Source organism: Pseudochaenichthys georgianus, unplaced genomic scaffold (genome assembly GCF_902827115.2).
Source record: "Pseudochaenichthys georgianus unplaced genomic scaffold, fPseGeo1.2 scaffold_373_arrow_ctg1, whole genome shotgun sequence".
NCBI lineage: Eukaryota > Metazoa > Chordata > Actinopteri > Perciformes > Channichthyidae > Pseudochaenichthys > Pseudochaenichthys georgianus.
This window is the reverse complement of record NW_027262963.1, coordinates 60030-79508: the sequence shown is the minus strand read 5'-3', so window position 1 is coordinate 79508 and position 19479 is coordinate 60030. Positions and strand designations below refer to the sequence as shown.

Below are 19479 nucleotides of genomic sequence, written 5' to 3'. Positions count from 1 at the left end.
ATATATATATATATTTATTAATGCTGTCGAGTGCGGCTGTACTGAGGTGTTTTTCCTCCGGAGACGTCGCGAAGAGACGGAGCGGCTCCACCTGTTGCTACATGCGATCTGCGATTTACGGAGGCCTGCTCGTCGCGAAGAGACTTTCGCTTTGTCAGTTTGAGTCTTACCCCCCATCAGCAGATTGAGGCTCCATTGAGCGGTCACTCTTAGAGGACTCAGGTCCGGGTTCAGGTCCGGGTCCAGGTTTGGGTCCAGGTTCCAGGTCCATGTTGTTAGGACCCACTTCCTGTTGCTTCCTCTTTGCCTTTCTTTGGGATCACGCTTCACTTCGATTGGACTCTGAAAATAAAATCTCCACATTTATTATTTTTTAAATGTATGTCTTTTATATTTAAACATTAATTTGCTTTATATTACCCCTTGTATTTATAATTGTTTCATATATTATTTATATTGGATTACAATTTTTATTTTTGTATTCATTGTTATTTATTTCATGATATGTTTCCACGATTCCTGTTTACACAAGTATTTTAATATTATTTATTTTAATGTTATGTATTTTATTTCATGCTCCTTTACTCTTATCTCTGTTTACTATAGATTTGAATTGTTCTTTAGTGAACAGCGTTCCTGTGAATGAGGCTGCGGGGATCTGGCGCCCTCTGGTGGCCAATCTACACATGTACATATCATTATAAATCATTCCTTTTTATATTTCCACATGTACATATCATTGTAAATCATTCCTCTTTATATTTCCACGTGTACATATCATTATAAATCATTCCTCTTTATATTTCCACGTGTACATATTATTATAAATCATTCCTCTTTATATCTCCACGTGTACATGGGACCCAGCCCACTGTAGTGGACATGTTGTGAACATGCATCTCCTTTGACTCCTTTGAGCTACCCTATCAGTCCCTGATGTGCTGCACAGAGGACATCCTGCTCTTTCCAGTGATGTCATTGATTAAAATTGCATGCTGGGAAGTTCCTCTTTCTTTTCATCCAAAATGGCTGGCATACCAAAACACATGTTATAGAAGCAGGAGGAGGAGAAGTCAAATATTGTTGAATAATTGTAATTTTTACCATGAATATCAAATATGTTCTTGTTTATTAACATATAATTAGTTCTGAAAGCAATTCAATAATTCAAGTTTTCAAATAACAACCCTTTTATAAATGTCCATCCTTTTTACCACCAGGTGTGCAAAAACTACAGGTACATTTAATATATATATATATTATATTATTATCGGTATCGGTCTTGAGAAGCAGGAAGTTATCGGTATCGGTTTCAAAAACCCAATATCGTGCATCCCTAATTAATATCACTCTATAACCACAATACGTTACATAGTCTATCTGTTGTCAAACTAAAATGGCCCCACGTCCTCTCAGTGGACAGACTGTAACATTTTAAAATAAAATAAGTCTAAATTGCAAGATGTTTTTTTAACCCTAAATGGGAAATCACAAAAAAAAGGAAATTGGAAGACGCTTCTTTTCCTCGGGTCCCACGAGGACACATTATTATAAATTATTACTCTAAATATTTCCACATGTTTATATCAATATACTTTATTAATCTTTCATTCCTTTCTTTCAATACTCCGCTGGTCATGTGACGAGGAACAACCAGCAGAGATCTATTTCCGGTGCTCTGTTCACTTCAGGAAATATGTCGGAGAACACACGCACACACACACAAGCGCACACACTCACACAAGCACACACACACAAACACACACAACACACACGCAACACACACAGGCACACGCACACACGCGCACACCCACACACACACAGAGAGAAGTTCCAGACATAATTCAAAGTGATCAGAACACAGAGGTGGTGAGAAGCGTCCATGTGGAGTTACTCTCTGAGCAATGATTGGTCAGAAGAGGAGTCTCTAAAAGCTCTAAAGTCACAAAGAGTTACAAACCTTTCGAGAGAAGAAGAAGAAGCTGCGACACCGCGAGGACAAAGTGAAAGTAAACTGCAAACAGGAAGCCCTTCAAAATAAGAGCCCTTACAGAACAGTGATAGCTGACTTTAAACCGGAAGCTGGAAGCATCAGACAGCTGCTGGAAGGAAGCTCTAGCAGGGGTGTCAAACTCAAGACCCGGGGGCCAAATCCGGCCCGCGACTTCATTTAATGCGGCCCCACAAGAGCTCTGAAAGAATATGATACGTTTCTTATACGGTTAAATGCCGATTTACAGAAGAACGTTGCTCATAAACTACATGTCCCACAATGCATCTCAAATGTGAATTTCTTTCAGAATTTGACTTTTTTCTTCTTCAAAATTTCACTTTTTTTACATTTTCACAGTTTTCCAGAATTTGGCTTTTAAACAAATAATAATTTTGTGACATTCTCACTGAAGAGACTTCCAATGATTTGCCCTAGACTTCTGCTTTCAGACGTAGTTAATTATGAACTAACCCTTACCCTATCCAGGGATCACCAACTACATTGGTCCAAGGGCCAACATTTATCCAATAGACACTTTCGCGGGCCAGCAATTTTTATATTGCCCAGATTTTGAAGTTGTTGACTGGGGGGGGGGGGGGTTGCTAGTGGAGCACGCTCAGGTACTATTAGCTCAGGTACTATCTATTAGAGTCAGAGTACAAGTCCTCTATGTTAGAGTCAGAGTACAAGTCCTCTATATTAGAGTCAGGGTAAAAGTCCTCTAAATTAGAGTCAGAGTACAAGTCCTCTATATTAGAGTCAGAGTACAAGTCCTCTATGTTAGAGTCAGAGTACAAGTCCTCTATATTAGAGTCAGAGTACAAGTCCTCTAAATTAGAGTCAGAGTACAAGTCCTATATATTAGAGTCAGAGTACAAGTCCTCTATATTAGAGTCAGAGTACAAGTCCTCTATACTAGAGTCAGAGTAAAAGTCCTCTAAATTAGAGTCAGAGTACAAGTCCTCTAAATTAGAGTCAGAGTACAAGTCCTCTATATTAGAGTCAGAGTACAAGTCCTATATACTAGAGTCAGAGTAAAAGTCCTCTAAATTAGAGTCAGAGTACAAGTCCTCTATACTAGAGTCAGAGTACAAGTCCTCTATATTAGAGTCAGAGTACAAGTCCTATATACTAGAGTCAGAGTAAAAGTCCTCTAAATTAGAGTCAGAGTACAAGTCCTCTATACTAGAGTCAGAGTAAAAGTCCTCTAAATTAGAGTCAGAGTACAAGTCCTCTAAATTAGAGTCAGAGTACAAGTCCTCTAAATTAGAGTCAGAGTACAAGTCCTCTATATTAGAGTCAGAGTACAAGTCCTCTATACTAGAGTCAGAGTAAAAGTCCTCTAAATTAGAGTCAGAGTACAAGTCCTCTAAATTAGAGTCAGAGTACAAGTCCTCTAAATTAGAGTCAGAGTACAAGTCCTCTAAATTAGAATCAGAGTACAAGTCCTCTAAATTAGAGTCAGAGTACAAGTCCTCTATGTTAGAGTCAGAGTACAAGTACTCTATATTAGAGTCAGAGTACAAGTCCTCTAAATTAGAGTCAGAGTACAAGTCCTCTATATTAGAGTCAGAGTACAAGTCCTCTATATTAGAGTCAGAGTACAAGTCCTCTAAGTTAGAGTCAGAGTACAAGTCCTCTAAATTAGAGTCAGAGTACAAGTCCTCTATATTAGAGTCAGAGTACAAGTCCTCTAAATTAGAGTCAGAGTACAAGTCCTCTAAATTAGAGTCAGAGTACAAGTCCTCTATGTTAGAGTCAGAGTACAAGTACTCTATATTAGAGTCAGAGTACAAGTCCTCTAAATTAGAGTCAGAGTACAAGTCCTCTATATTAGAGTCAGAGTACAAGTCCTCTATATTAGAGTCAGAGTACAAGTCCTCTAAGTTAGAGTCAGAGTACAAGTCCTCTAAATTAGAGTCAGAGTACAAGTCCTCTATATTAGAGTCAGAGTACAAGTCCTCTAAATTAGAGTCAGAGTACAAGTCCTCTAAATTAGAGTCAGAATACAAGTCCTCTATGTTAGAGTCAGAGTACAAGTCCTCTATATTAGAGTCAGAGTACAAGTCCTCTAAATTAGAGTTAGAGTACAAGTCCTCTATATTAGAGTCAGAGTACAAGTCCTCTAAATTAGAGTCAGAGTACAAGTCCTCTATATTAGAGTCAGAGTACAAGTCCTCTAAATTAGAGTTAGAGTACAAGTCCTCTAAATTAGAGTTAGAGTACAAGTCCTCTAAATTAGAGTCAGAGTACAAGTCCTCTAAATTAGAGTCAGAGTACAAGTCCTCTATATTAGAGTCAGAGTACAAGTCCTCTAAATTAGAGTTAGAGTACAAGTCCTCTAAATTAGAGTCAGAGTACAAGTCCTCTAAATTAGAGTCAGAGTACAAGTCCTCTATATTAGAGTCAGAGTACAAGTCCTCTATACTAGAGTCAGAGTACAAGTCCTCTAAATTAGAGTCAGAGTACAAGTCCTCTAAATTAGAGTCAGAGTACAAGTCCTCTATATTAGAGTCAGAGTACAAGTCCTCTATACTAGAGTCAGAGTACAAGTCCTCTAAATTAGAGTCAGAGTAAAAGTCCTCTAAATTAGAGTCAGAGTACAAGTCCTCTAAATTAGAGTCAGAGTACAAGTCCTCTAAATTAGAGTCAGAGTACAAATCCTCTAAATTAGAGTCAGAGTACAAGTCCTCTATACTAGAGTCAGAGTACAAGTCCTCTAAATTAGAGTCAGAGTACAGGTCCTCTATGTTAGAGTCAAAGTACAAGTCCTCTAAATTAGAGTCAGAGTACAAGTCCTATATGTTAGAGTCAGAGTACAAGTCCTCTATATTAGAGTCAGAGTACAAGTCCTCTAAATTAGAGTCAGAGTACAAGTCCTCTATACTAGAGTCAGAGTAAAAGTCCTCTAAATTAGAGTCAGAGTACAAGTCCTCTAAATTAGAGTCAGAGTACAAGTCCTCTATATTAGAGTCAGAGTACAAGTCCTATATACTAGAGTCAGAGTAAAAGTCCTCTAAATTAGAGTCAGAGTACAAGTCCTCTATACTAGAGTCAGAGTACAAGTCCTCTATATTAGAGTCAGAGTACAAGTCATCTATACTAGAGTCAGAGTAAAAGTCCTCTAAATTAGAGTCAGAGTACAAGTCCTCTAAATTAGAGTCAGAGTACAAGTCCTCTAAATTAGAGTCAGAGTACAAGTCCTCTATATTAGAGTCAGAGTACAAGTCCTCTATACTAGAGTCAGAGTAAAAGTCCTCTAAATTAGAGTCAGAGTACAAGTCCTCTAAATTAGAGTCAGAGTACAAGTCCTCTAAATTAGAGTCAGAGTACAAGTCCTCTAAATTAGAATCAGAGTACAAGTCCTCTAAATTAGAGTCAGAGTACAAGTCCTCTATGTTAGAGTCAGAGTACAAGTCCTCTATGTTAGAGTCAGAGTACAAGTCCTCTATATTAGAGTCAGAGTACAAGTCCTCTAAATTAGAGTCAGAGTACAAGTCCTCTATACTAGAGTCAGAGTAAAAGTCCTCTAAATTAGAGTCAGAGTACAAGTCCTCCATGTTAGAGTCAGAGTACAAGTCCTCTACATTAGAGTCAGAGTACAAGTCCTCTATATTAGAGTCAGAGTACAAGTCCTCTAAATTAGAGTCAGGGTAAAAGTCCTCTAAATTAGAGTCAGAGTACAAGTCCTCTATATTAGAGTCAGAGTACAAGTCCTCTATGTTAGAGTCAGAGTACAAGTCCTCTATATTAGAGTCAGAGTACAAGTCCTCTAAATTAGAGTCAGAGTACAAGTCCTATATATTAGAGTCAGAGTACAAGTCCTCTATATTAGAGTCAGAGTACAAGTCCTCTATACTAGAGTCAGAGTAAAAGTCCTCTAAATTAGAGTCAGAGTACAAGTCCTCTAAATTAGAGTCAGAGTACAAGTCCTCTATATTAGAGTCAGAGTACAAGTCCTATATACTAGAGTCAGAGTAAAAGTCCTCTAAATTAGAGTCAGAGTACAAGTCCTCTATACTAGAGTCAGAGTACAAGTCCTCTATATTAGAGTCAGAGTACAAGTCATCTATACTAGAGTCAGAGTAAAAGTCCTCTAAATTAGAGTCAGAGTACAAGTCCTCTAAATTAGAGTCAGAGTACAAGTCATCTAAATTAGAGTCAGAGTACAAGTCCTCTAAATTAGAGTCAGAGTACAAGTCCTCTATGTTAGAGTCAGAGTACAAGTACTCTATATTAGAGTCAGAGTACAAGTCCTCTAAATTAGAGTCAGAGTACAAGTCCTCTATATTAGAGTCAGAGTACAAGTCCTCTATATTAGAGTCAGAGTACAAGTCCTCTAAGTTAGAGTCAGAGTACAGTCCTCTAAATTAGAGTCAGAGTACAAGTCCTCTATATTAGAGTCAGAGTACAAGTCCTCTAAATTAGAGTCAGAGTACAAGTCCTCTAAATTAGAGTCAGAATACAAGTCCTCTATGTTAGAGTCAGAGTACAAGTCCTCTATATTAGAGTCAGAGTACAAGTCCTCTAAATTAGAGTTAGAGTACAAGTCCTCTATATTAGAGTCAGAGTACAAGTCCTCTAAATTAGAGTCAGAGTACAAGTCCTCTATATTAGAGTCAGAGTACAAGTCCTCTAAATTAGAGTTAGAGTACAAGTCCTCTAAATTAGAGTTAGAGTACAAGTCCTCTAAATTAGAGTCAGAGTACAAGTCCTCTAAATTAGAGTCAGAGTACAAGTCCTCTATATTAGAGTCAGAGTACAAGTCCTCTAAATTAGAGTTAGAGTACAAGTCCTCTAAATTAGAGTCAGAGTACAAGTCCTCTAAATTAGAGTCAGAGTACAAGTCCTCTATATTAGAGTCAGAGTACAAGTCCTCTATACTAGAGTCAGAGTACAAGTCCTCTAAATTAGAGTCAGAGTACAAGTCCTCTAAATTAGAGTCAGAGTACAAGTCCTCTATATTAGAGTCAGAGTACAAGTCCTCTATACTAGAGTCAGAGTACAAGTCCTCTAAATTAGAGTCAGAGTAAAGTCCTCTAAATTAGAGTCAGAGTACAAGTCCTCTAAATTAGAGTCAGAGTACAAGTCCTCTAAATTAGAGTCAGAGTACAAATCCTCTAAATTAGAGTCAGAGTACAAGTCCTCTATACTAGAGTCAGAGTACAAGTCCTCTAAATTAGAGTCAGAGTACAGGTCCTCTATGTTAGAGTCAAAGTACAAGTCCTCTAAATTAGAGTCAGAGTACAAGTCCTATATGTTAGAGTCAGAGTACAAGTCCTCTATATTAGAGTCAGAGTACAAGTCCTCTAAATTAGAGTCAGAGTACAAGTCCTCTATACTAGAGTCAGAGTAAAAGTCCTCTAAATTAGAGTCAGAGTACAAGTCCTCTAAATTAGAGTCAGAGTACAAGTCCTCTATATTAGAGTCAGAGTACAAGTCCTATATACTAGAGTCAGAGTAAAAGTCCTCTAAATTAGAGTCAGAGTACAAGTCCTCTATACTAGAGTCAGAGTACAAGTCCTCTATATTAGAGTCAGAGTACAAGTCATCTATACTAGAGTCAGAGTAAAAGTCCTCTAAATTAGAGTCAGAGTACAAGTCCTCTAAATTAGAGTCAGAGTACAAGTCCTCTAAATTAGAGTCAGAGTACAAGTCCTCTATATTAGAGTCAGAGTACAAGTCCTCTATACTAGAGTCAGAGTAAAAGTCCTCTAAATTAGAGTCAGAGTACAAGTCCTCTAAATTAGAGTCAGAGTACAAGTCCTCTAAATTAGAGTCAGAGTACAAGTCCTCTAAATTAGAGTCAGAGTACAAGTCCTCTAAATTAGAGTCAGAGTACAAGTCCTCTATGTTAGAGTCAGAGTACAAGTCCTCTATGTTAGAGTCAGAGTACAAGTCCTCTATATTAGAGTCAGAGTACAAGTCCTCTAAATTAGAGTCAGAGTACAAGTCCTCTATACTAGAGTCAGAGTAAAAGTCCTCTAAATTAGAGTCAGAGTACAAGTCCTCCATGTTAGAGTCAGAGTACAAGTCCTCTACATTAGAGTCAGAGTACAAGTCCTCTATATTAGAGTCAGAGTACAAGTCCTCTAAATTAGAGTCAGGGTAAAAGTCCTCTAAATTAGAGTCAGAGTACAAGTCCTCTATATTAGAGTCAGAGTACAAGTCCTCTATGTTAGAGTCAGAGTACAAGTCCTCTATATTAGAGTCAGAGTACAAGTCCTCTAAATTAGAGTCAGAGTACAAGTCCTATATATTAGAGTCAGAGTACAAGTCCTCTATATTAGAGTCAGAGTACAAGTCCTCTATACTAGAGTCAGAGTAAAAGTCCTCTAAATTAGAGTCAGAGTACAAGTCCTCTAAATTAGAGTCAGAGTACAAGTCCTCTATATTAGAGTCAGAGTACAAGTCCTATATACTAGAGTCAGAGTAAAAGTCCTCTAAATTAGAGTCAGAGTACAAGTCCTCTATACTAGAGTCAGAGTACAAGTCCTCTATATTAGAGTCAGAGTACAAGTCATCTATACTAGAGTCAGAGTAAAAGTCCTCTAAATTAGAGTCAGAGTACAAGTCCTCTAAATTAGAGTCAGAGTACAAGTCCTCTAAATTAGAGTCAGAGTACAAGTCCTCTATATTAGAGTCAGAGTACAAGTCCTCTATACTAGAGTCAGAGTAAAAGTCCTCTAAATTAGAGTCAGAGTACAAGTCCTCTAAATTAGAGTCAGAGTACAAGTCCTCTAAATTAGAGTCAGAGTACAAGTCCTCTAAATTAGAATCAGAGTACAAGTCCTCTAAATTAGAGTCAGAGTACAAGTCCTCTATGTTAGAGTCAGAGTACAAGTACTCTATATTAGAGTCAGAGTACAAGTCCTCTAAATTAGAGTCAGAGTACAAGTCCTCTATATTAGAGTCAGAGTACAAGTCCTCTATATTAGAGTCAGAGTACAAGTCCTCTAAGTTAGAGTCAGAGTACAAGTCCTCTAAATTAGAGTCAGAGTACAAGTCCTCTATATTAGAGTCAGAGTACAAGTCCTCTAAATTAGAGTCAGAGTACAAGTCCTCTAAATTAGAGTCAGAGTACAAGTCCTCTATGTTAGAGTCAGAGTACAAGTACTCTATATTAGAGTCAGAGTACAAGTCCTCTAAATTAGAGTCAGAGTACAAGTCCTCTAAATTAGAGTCAGAGTACAAGTCCTCTATATTAGAGTCAGAGTACAAGTCATCTATACTAGAGTCAGAGTAAAAGTCCTCTAAATTAGAGTCAGAGTACAAGTCCTCTAAATTAGAGTCAGAGTACAAGTCCTCTAAATTAGAGTCAGAGTACAAGTCCTCTATATTAGAGTCAGAGTACAAGTCCTCTATACTAGAGTCAGAGTACAAGTCCTCTAAGTTAGAGTCAGAGTACAAGTCCTCTAAATTAGAGTCAGAGTACAAGTCCTCTATATTAGAGTCAGAGTACAAGTCCTCTAAATTAGAGTCAGAGTACAAGTCCTCTAAATTAGAGTCAGAGTACAAGTCCTCTATGTTAGAGTCAGAGTACAAGTACTCTATATTAGAGTCAGAGTACAAGTCCTCTAAATTAGAGTCAGAGTACAAGTCCTCTATACTAGAGTCAGAGTACAAGTCCTCTATATTAGAGTCAGAGTACAAGTCATCTATACTAGAGTCAGAGTAAAAGTCCTCTAAATTAGAGTCAGAGTACAAGTCCTCTAAATTAGAGTCAGAGTACAAGTCCTCTAAATTAGAGTCAGAGTACAAGTCCTCTATATTAGAGTCAGAGTACAAGTCCTCTATACTAGAGTTAGAGTAAAAGTCCTCTAAATTAGAGTCAGAGTACAAGTCCTCTAAATTAGAGTCAGAGTACAAGTCCTCTAAATTAGAGTCAGAGTACAAGTCCTCTAAATTAGAATCAGAGTACAAGTCCTCTAAATTAGAGTCAGAGTACAAGTCCTCTATGTTAGAGTCAGAGTACAAGTCCTCTATGTTAGAGTCAGAGTACAAGTCCTCTATATTAGAGTCAGAGTACAAGTCCTCTAAATTAGAGTCAGAGTACAAGTCCTCTATACTAGAGTCAGAGTAAAAGTCCTCTAAATTAGAGTCAGAGTACAAGTCCTCCATGTTAGAGTCAGAGTACAAGTCCTCTACATTAGAGTCAGAGTACAAGTCCTCTATATTAGAGTCAGAGTACAAGTCCTCTAAATTAGAGTCAGGGTAAAAGTCCTCTAAATTAGAGTCAGAGTACAAGTCCTCTATATTAGAGTCAGAGTACAAGTCCTCTATGTTAGAGTCAGAGTACAAGTCCTCTATATTAGAGTCAGAGTACAAGTCCTCTAAATTAGAGTCAGAGTACAAGTCCTATATATTAGAGTCAGAGTACAAGTCCTCTATATTAGAGTCAGAGTACAAGTCCTCTATACTAGAGTCAGAGTAAAAGTCCTCTAAATTAGAGTCAGAGTACAAGTCCTCTAAATTAGAGTCAGAGTACAAGTCCTCTATATTAGAGTCAGAGTACAAGTCCTATATACTAGAGTCAGAGTAAAAGTCCTCTAAATTAGAGTCAGAGTACAAGTCCTCTATACTAGAGTCAGAGTACAAGTCCTCTATATTAGAGTCAGAGTACAAGTCATCTATACTAGAGTCAGAGTAAAAGTCCTCTAAATTAGAGTCAGAGTACAAGTCCTCTAAATTAGAGTCAGAGTACAAGTCCTCTATATTAGAGTCAGAGTACAAGTCCTCTATACTAGAGTCAGAGTAAAAGTCCTCTAAATTAGAGTCAGAGTACAAGTCCTCTAAATTAGAGTCAGAGTACAAGTCCTCTAAATTAGAGTCAGAGTACAAGTCCTCTAAATTAGAATCAGAGTACAAGTCCTCTAAATTAGAGTCAGAGTACAAGTCCTCTATGTTAGAGTCAGAGTACAAGTACTCTATATTAGAGTCAGAGTACAAGTCCTCTAAATTAGAGTCAGAGTACAAGTCCTCTATATTAGAGTCAGAGTACAAGTCCTCTATATTAGAGTCAGAGTACAAGTCCTCTAAGTTAGAGTCAGAGTACAAGTCCTCTAAATTAGAGTCAGAGTACAAGTCCTCTATATTAGAGTCAGAGTACAAGTCCTCTAAATTAGAGTCAGAGTACAAGTCCTCTAAATTAGAGTCAGAGTACAAGTCCTCTATGTTAGAGTCAGAGTACAAGTACTCTATATTAGAGTCAGAGTACAAGTCCTCTAAATTAGAGTCAGAGTACAAGTCCTCTATATTAGAGTCAGAGTACAAGTCCTCTATATTAGAGTCAGAGTACAAGTCCTCTAAATTAGAGTCAGAGTACAAGTCCTCTAAATTAGAGTCAGAGTACAAGTCCTCTATATTAGAGTCAGAGTACAAGTCCTCTAAATTAGAGTCAGAGTACAAGTCCTCTAAATTAGAGTCAGAGTACAAGTCCTCTATGTTAGAGTCAGAGTACAAGTCCTCTATATTAGAGTCAGAGTACAAGTCCTCTAAATTAGAGTTAGAGTACAAGTCCTCTATATTAGAGTCAGAGTACAAGTCCTCTAAATTAGAGTCAGAGTACAAGTCCTCTATATTAGAGTCAGAGTACAAGTCCTCTAAATTAGAGTTAGAGTACAAGTCCTCTAAATTAGAGTTAGAGTACAAGTCCTCTAAATTAGAGTCAGAGTACAAGTCCTCTAAATTAGAGTCAGAGTACAAGTCCTCTATATTAGAGTCAGAGTACAAGTCCTCTAAATTAGAGTTAGAGTACAAGTCCTCTAAATTAGAGTCAGAGTACAAGTCCTCTAAATTAGAGTCAGAGTACAAGTCCTCTATATTAGAGTCAGAGTACAAGTCCTCTATACTAGAGTCAGAGTACAAGTCCTCTAAATTAGAGTCAGAGTACAAGTCCTCTAAATTAGAGTCAGAGTACAAGTCCTCTAAATTAGAGTCAGAGTACAAGTCCTCTAAATTAAAGTCAGAGTACAAGTCATCTATACTAGAGTCAGAGTAAAAGTCCTCTAAATTAGAGTCAGAGTACAAGTCCTCTAAATTAGAGTCAGAGTACAAGTCCTCTAAATTAGAGTCAGAGTACAAATCCTCTAAATTAGAGTCAGAGTACAAGTCCTCTATACTAGAGTCAGAGTACAAGTCCTCTAAATTAGAGTCAGAGTACAGGTCCTCTATGTTAGAGTCAAAGTACAAGTCCTCTAAATTAGAGTCAGAGTACAAGTCCTATATGTTAGAGTCAGAGTACAAGTCCTCTATATTAGAGTCAGAGTACAAGTCCTCTAAATTAGAGTCAGAGTACAAGTCCTCTATACTAGAGTCAGAGTAAAAGTCCTCTAAATTAGAGTCAGAGTACAAGTCCTCTAAATTAGAGTCAGAGTACAAGTCCTCTATATTAGAGTCAGAGTACAAGTCCTATATACTAGAGTCAGAGTAAAAGTCCTCTAAATTAGAGTCAGAGTACAAGTCCTCTATACTAGAGTCAGAGTACAAGTCCTCTATATTAGAGTCAGAGTACAAGTCATCTATACTAGAGTCAGAGTAAAAGTCCTCTAAATTAGAGTCAGAGTACAAGTCCTATATACTAGAGTCAGAGTAAAAGTCCTCTAAATTAGAGTCAGAGTACAAGTCCTCTATACTAGAGTCAGAGTACAAGTCCTCTATATTAGAGTCAGAGTACAAGTCATCTATACTAGAGTCAGAGTAAAAGTCCTCTAAATTAGAGTCAGAGTACAAGTCCTCTAAATTAGAGTCAGAGTACAAGTCCTCTAAATTAGAGTCAGAGTACAAGTCCTCTATATTAGAGTCAGAGTACAAGTCCTCTATACTAGAGTCAGAGTAAAAGTCCTCTAAATTAGAGTCAGAGTACAAGTCCTCTAAATTAGAGTCAGAGTACAAGTCCTCTATACTAGAGTCAGAGTACAAGTCCTCTATATTAGAGTCAGAGTACAAGTCATCTATACTAGAGTCAGAGTAAAAGTCCTCTAAATTAGAGTCAGAGTACAAGTCCTCTAAATTAGAGTCAGAGTACAAGTCCTCTAAATTAGAGTCAGAGTACAAGTCCTCTAAATTAGAATCAGAGTACAAGTCCTCTAAATTAGAGTCAGAGTACAAGTCCTCTATGTTAGAGTCAGAGTACAAGTACTCTATATTAGAGTCAGAGTACAAGTCCTCTAAATTAGAGTCAGAGTACAAGTCCTCTATATTAGAGTCAGAGTACAAGTCCTCTATATTAGAGTCAGAGTACAAGTCCTCTAAGTTAGAGTCAGAGTACAAGTCCTCTAAATTAGAGTCAGAGTACAAGTCCTCTATATTAGAGTCAGAGTACAAGTCCTCTAAATTAGAGTCAGAGTACAAGTCCTCTATGTTAGAGTCAGAGTACAAGTCCTCTATATTAGAGTCAGAGTACAAGTCCTCTAAATTAGAGTTAGAGTACAAGTCCTCTATATTAGAGTCAGAGTACAAGTCCTCTAAATTAGAGTCAGAGTACAAGTCCTCTATATTAGAGTCAGAGTACAAGTCCTCTATACTAGAGTCAGAGTAAAAGTCCTCTAAATTAGAGTCAGAGTACAAGTCCTCTAAATTAGAGTCAGAGTACAAGTCCTCTATATTAGAGTCAGAGTACAAGTCCTCTATACTAGAGTCAGAGTACAAGTCCTCTAAATTAGAGTCAGAGTACAAGTCCTCTAAATTAGAGTCAGAGTACAAGTCCTCTATACTAGAGTCAGAGTACAAGTCCTCTATATTAAAGTCAGAGTACAAGTCATCTATACTAGAGTCAGAGTAAAAGTCCTCTAAATTAGAGTCAGAGTACAAGTCCTCTAAATTAGAGTCAGAGTACAAGTCCTCTAAATTAGAGTCAGAGTACAAATCCTCTAAATTAGAGTCAGAGTACAAGTCCTCTATACTAGAGTCAGAGTACAAGTCCTCTAAATTAGAGTCAGAGTACAGGTCCTCTATGTTAGAGTCAAAGTACAAGTCCTCTAAATTAGAGTCAGAGTACAAGTCCTATATGTTAGAGTCAGAGTACAAGTCCTCTATATTAGAGTCAGAGTACAAGTCCTCTAAATTAGAGTCAGAGTACAAGTCCTCTATACTAGAGTCAGAGTAAAAGTCCTCTAAATTAGAGTCAGAGTACAAGTCCTCTATATTAGAGTCAGAGTACAAGCCCTCAATATTAGAGTCAGAGTACAAGTCCTCTAAATTAGAGTCAGAGTACAAGTCCTCTATACTAGAGTCAGAGTAAAAGTCCTCTAAATTAGAGTCAGAGTACAAGTCCTCTAAATTAGAGTCAGAGTACAAGTCCTCTATATTAGAGTCAAAGTACAAGTCCTCTATACTAGAGTCAGAGTACAAGTCCTCTAAATTAGAGTCAGAGTACAAGTCCTCTAAATTAGAGTCAGAGTACAAGTCCTCTATATTAGAGTCAGAGTACAAGTCCTCTAAATTAGAGTTAGAGTACAAGTCCTCTATATTAGAGTCAGAGTACAAGTCCTCTAAATTAGAGTCAGAGTACAAATCCTCTAAATTAGAGTCAGAGTACAATTCCTCTATACTAGAGTCAGAGTACAAGTCCTCTAAATTAGAGTCAGAGTACAGGTCCTCTATGTTAGAGTCAAAGTACAAGTCCTCTAAATTAGAGTCAGAGTACAAGTCCTCTATGTTAGAGTCAGAGTACAAGTCCTCTATATTAGAGTCAGAGTACAAGTCCTCTATGTTAGAGTCAGAGTACAAGTCCTCTATATTAGAGTCAGAGTACAAGTCCTCTAAATTAGAGTCAGAGTACAAGTCCTCTAAATTAGAGTCAGAGTACAAGTCCTCTAAATTAGAGTCAGAGTACAAGTCCTCTAAATTAGAGTCAGAGTACAAGTCCTTTATATTAGAGTCAGAGTACAAGTCCTCTATGTTAGAGTCAGAGTACAAGTCCTCTATATTAGAGTCAGAGTACAAGTCCTCTAAATTAGAGTCAGAGTACAAGTCCTCTAAATTAGAGTCAGAGTACAAGTCCTCTAAATTAGAGTCAGAGTACAAGTCCTTTATGTTAGAGTCAGCGTGGTATTCGGACCGATAATAATCGGTCCGATATTATGAATTATGACGTCATCCCGATAAACCCGATAAAAGTATTAATAGCCCCGATAATATACAATATATTTTTTGGGTAAAAAAAAGAAAAAGATCCTGCGGTGTGGGTGCATTGGGATGAGGGGCGCTTGTTTTTCACTCGGCTCCTCCCGTGTTGCCAGTACTGTGGTATTAGTGGTTTAGGAAGGGGGGAGTTCTTCACAAATCCAGCGCTCCCTAACTCGTGCCTGGCTGTGACGTAAACGGCGTGCGGCCGTGAAGCCAGGACAGCAAACAAACATGTCGTCGGTAGTATGGCACTATTTCAAAGTTTCAGAGTGAGATAGTTCGCTTGCTATTTGTATTAACAGATGCAGAAGTTCCACAAGGAGGGAAGAAGGCAACGAGCTATAATACTTCCAACCTGATCAGTCGCCTGAAACATCGCCATGGCTACGATGGTGTGTTAAAAGCGTACGAAGACGCCTGCGCTGCTAAACTAGCGGCGAATCCAAAGCCAGCTGCAAAGGCACCGGGGCTTTTACCTATCCACGAGGCTTTTGAAAAAGGCAAGAAGTTTGTTTGGGAAAATAAATATGGTCACTTTGAAGAGTCAGAACTGTTCTTGGCTTTGTTTTGTTCATAGTAGTAATGCTCATGTCATCTGCTCAGTACTAGTCTCTTTTTTACCACCAGGTGTGCAAAAACTAAAGGTACATTTAATATATATTATATTATATTATTATCGGTATCGGTATCGGTCTTGAGAAGCAGGAAGTTATCGGTATCGGTTTCAAAAACCCAATATCGTGCATCCCTAATTAATATCACTCTATAACCACAATACGTTACATAGTCTATCTGTTGTCAAACTAAAATGGCCCCACGTCCTCTCAGTGGACAGACTGTAACATTTTAAAATAAAAAAAGTCTAAATTGAAAGATGTTTTTTTAACCCTAAATGGGAAATCACAAAAAAAAGGAAATTGGAAGACGCTTCTTTTCCTCGGGTCCCACGAGGATACATTATTATAAATTATTACTCTAAATATTTCCACATGTTTATATCAATATACTTTATTAATCTTTCATTCCTTTCTTTAAATACTCCGCTGGTCATGTGACGAGGAACAACCAGCAGAGATCTATTTCCGGTGCTCTGTTAACTTCAGGAAATATGTCGGAGAACACACACACACACGCACACACACACAAACACACACACAAGCGCACACACTCACACAAGCACACACACAAACACACACAACACACATGCAACACACACAGGCACACGCACACACACGCACCCACACACACACAGAGAGAAGTTCCAGACATAATTCAAAGTGATCAGAACACAGAGGTGGTGAGAAGCGTCCATGTGGAGTTACTCTCTGAGCAATGATTGGTCAGAAGAGGAGTCTCTAAAAGCTCTAAAGTCACAAAGAGTTACAAACCTTTCGAGAGAAGAAGAAGAAGAAGCTGCGACACCGCGAGGACAAAGTGAAAGTAAACTGCAAACAGGAAGCCCTTCAAAATAAGAGCCCTTACAGAACAGTGATAGCTGACTTTAAACCGGAAGCTGGAAGCATCAGACAGCTGCTGGAAGGAAGCTCTAGCAGGGGTGTCAAACTCAAGCCCCGGGGGCCAAATCCGGCCCGCGACTTCATTTAATGCGGCCCCACAAGAGCTCTGAAAGAATATAATACGTTTCTTATACGGTTAAATGCCGATTTACAGAAGAACGTTGCCCATAAACTACATGTCCCACAATGCATCTCAAATGTGAATTTCTTTCAGAATTTGACTTTTTCTTTTTCAAAATTTCACTTTTTTTTACATTTCACCTTTTTTTCCAGAATTTGGCTTTTAAACAAATAATAATTTTGTGACATTCTCACTGAAGAGACTTCCAATGATTTGCCCTAGACTTCAGTTTTCAGACGTAGTTAATTATGAACTAACCCTTACCCTATCCAGGGATCACCAACTACATTTGTCCAAGGGCCAACATTTATCCAATAGACACTTTCGCGGGCCAGCAATTTTTATATTGCCCAGAATTGTGAAGTTGTTGACTGGGGGGGGGGGGGGGGGTTGCTAGTGGAGCACGCTCAGGTACTGCGGACCACATAAAACTTAGCAGACTCTTCACGCTAGAGAAGGCTACGCAGTACGCAGTCTACTGTCCCGCAGCTGCTGCCTCTCTGTTGGACTCCGGTACTGCACATTACTCATGAGAAGTTGTAAAAAAAAATTGAGTGGGGGGCGAATGCACTAACCACTCCGCCAACCCCACAGTCACCCCCACCGTGCGGGGCCGGATGAGACTGTCTGGCGGGCCGCATGTGGCCACCAGTTGATGGTCACTGCCCTATCCCATAATATTCCAATGCAGAGACTGTCGTAATACATTATGTTATATATCTATCTAAGGACAGAGGGTGTCGTTTTTCTCATACTGATATTCTGAACAATCTGTGCTGTTGTATTTGCTGTAAAGAAAGCTCTTGTCTCTACTGTAGGCTATTTTTATTATATGTACAGCACTTTGGCTCGACCAAAAATCACATATTTTATTTTATGTACAGCACTTTGGCTCGACCAAAAATCACATATTTTATTTTATGTACAGCACTTTGGCTCAACCAAAAATCATTTATAAATGTGCTATATAAATAAAACTTGATTTGAATTGATATATTAAATATGTATACATGTATTTTCATATAGCCTTAAAGTTACAACCGGCACTTTGAGTGCAACCACAATGTTGATGTGGCCCTTGATGAAATTTAGTTTGACCCCCTGCTCTCGAGGCTCTCTCACTGCTTTGGTTTACCATCCAGTCACACATCTGTTCACATCATGAAGACAAGACACTCAGGGGGGACGAGTCCTCTATGTTAGAGTCAGAGTACAAGCCCTCTAAATTAGAGTCAGAGTACAAGTCCTCTAAATTAGAGTCAGAGTACAAGCCCTCTATATTAGAGTCAGAGTACAAGGCCTCTATATTAGAGTCAGAGTACAAGTCCTCTAAGTTAGAGTCAGAGTACAAGTCCTCTAAGTTAGAGTCAGAGTACAAGTCCTCTATATTAGAGTCAGAGTACAAGTTCTCTATATTAGAGTCAGAGTACAAGTCCTCTATATTAGAGTCAGAGTTCAAGTCCTCTAAATTAGAGTCAGAGTACAAGTCCTCTAAATTAGAGTCAGAGTACAAGTCCTCTATATTAGAGTCAGAGTACAAGTTCTCTATATTAGAGTCAGAGTACAAGTTCTCTATGTTAGAGTCAGAGTACAAGTCCTCTATGTTAGAGTCAGAGTACAAGTCCTCTAAATTAGAGTCAGAGTACAAGTCCTCTACATTAGACTCAGAGTACAAGTCCCCTATGTTAGAGTCAGAGTACAAGTCCTCTACATTAGAGTCAGAGTACAAGTCCTCTAAATTAGAGTCAGAGTACAAGTCCTCTAAATTAGAGTCAGAGTACAAGTCCTCTATATTAGAGTCAGAGTACAAGTTCTCTATATTAGAGTCAGAGTACAAGTCCTCTAAATTAGAGTCAGAGTACAAGTCCTCTATGTTAGAGTCAGAGTACAAGTCCTCTATATTAGAGTCAGAGTACAAGTTCTCTATATTAGAGTCAGAGTACAAGTCCTCTAAATTAGAGTCAGAGTACAAGTCCTCTAAATTAGAGTCAGAGTAAAAGTCCTCTAAATTAGAGTCAGAGTACAAGTCCTCTATATTAGAGTCAGAGTACAAGTCCTCTATATTAGAGTCAGAGTACAAGTCCTCTATATTAGAGTCAGAGTACAAGCCCTCTATATTAGAGTCAGAGTACACGTCCTCTAAATTAGAGTCAGAGTACAAGTCCTCTACATTAGACTCAGAGTACAAGTCCCCTATGTTAGAGTCAGAGTACAAGTCCTCTACATTAGAGTCAGAGTACAAGTCCTCTAAATTAGAGTCAGAGTACAAGTCCTCTATGTTAGAGTCAGAGTACAAGTCCTCTACATTAGAGTCAGAGTACAAGTCCTCTACATTAGACTCAGAGTACAAGTCCCCTATGTTAGAGTCAGAGTACAAGTCCTCTAAATTAGAGTCAGAGTACAAGTCCTCTATACTAGAGTCAGAGTACAAGTCCTCTAAATTAGAGTCAGAGTACAAGTCCTCTATATTAGAGTCAGAGTACAAGTCCTATAAGTTAGAGTCAGAGTACAAGTCCTCTATATTAGAGTCAGAGTACAAGTCCCCTAAATTAGAGTCAGAGTACAAGTCCTCTATATTAGAGTCAGAGTACAAGTCCTCTATGTTAGAGTCAGAGTACAAGTCCTCTAAATTAGAGTCAGAGTACAAGTCCTCTATGTTAGAGTCAGAGTACAAGTCCTCTATATTAGAGTCAGAGTACAAGTTCTCTATATTAGAGTCA

General features: G+C 38.2%; 1 protein-coding gene across 1 annotated transcript in view; it reads right to left on the bottom strand.

Moving 5' to 3' along the window:
• LOC117442236 (NACHT, LRR and PYD domains-containing protein 3-like) overlaps positions 1-16592 on the bottom strand; it is a 123494-nt gene extending 106902 nt beyond the window's left edge. Inside the window, exons 1-2 of the mRNA XM_071202382.1 lie at positions 16510-16592; positions 171-342 (exon numbers count right to left, since the gene is read on the bottom strand). Of these exons, the coding sequence (XP_071058483.1) occupies positions 171-271 (101 nt within the window). The 5' untranslated portion in view covers positions 272-342; positions 16510-16592. The remainder of the gene's footprint in view (positions 1-170; positions 343-16509) is intronic.
• Positions 16593-19479: the final 2887 nt, after the last annotated feature.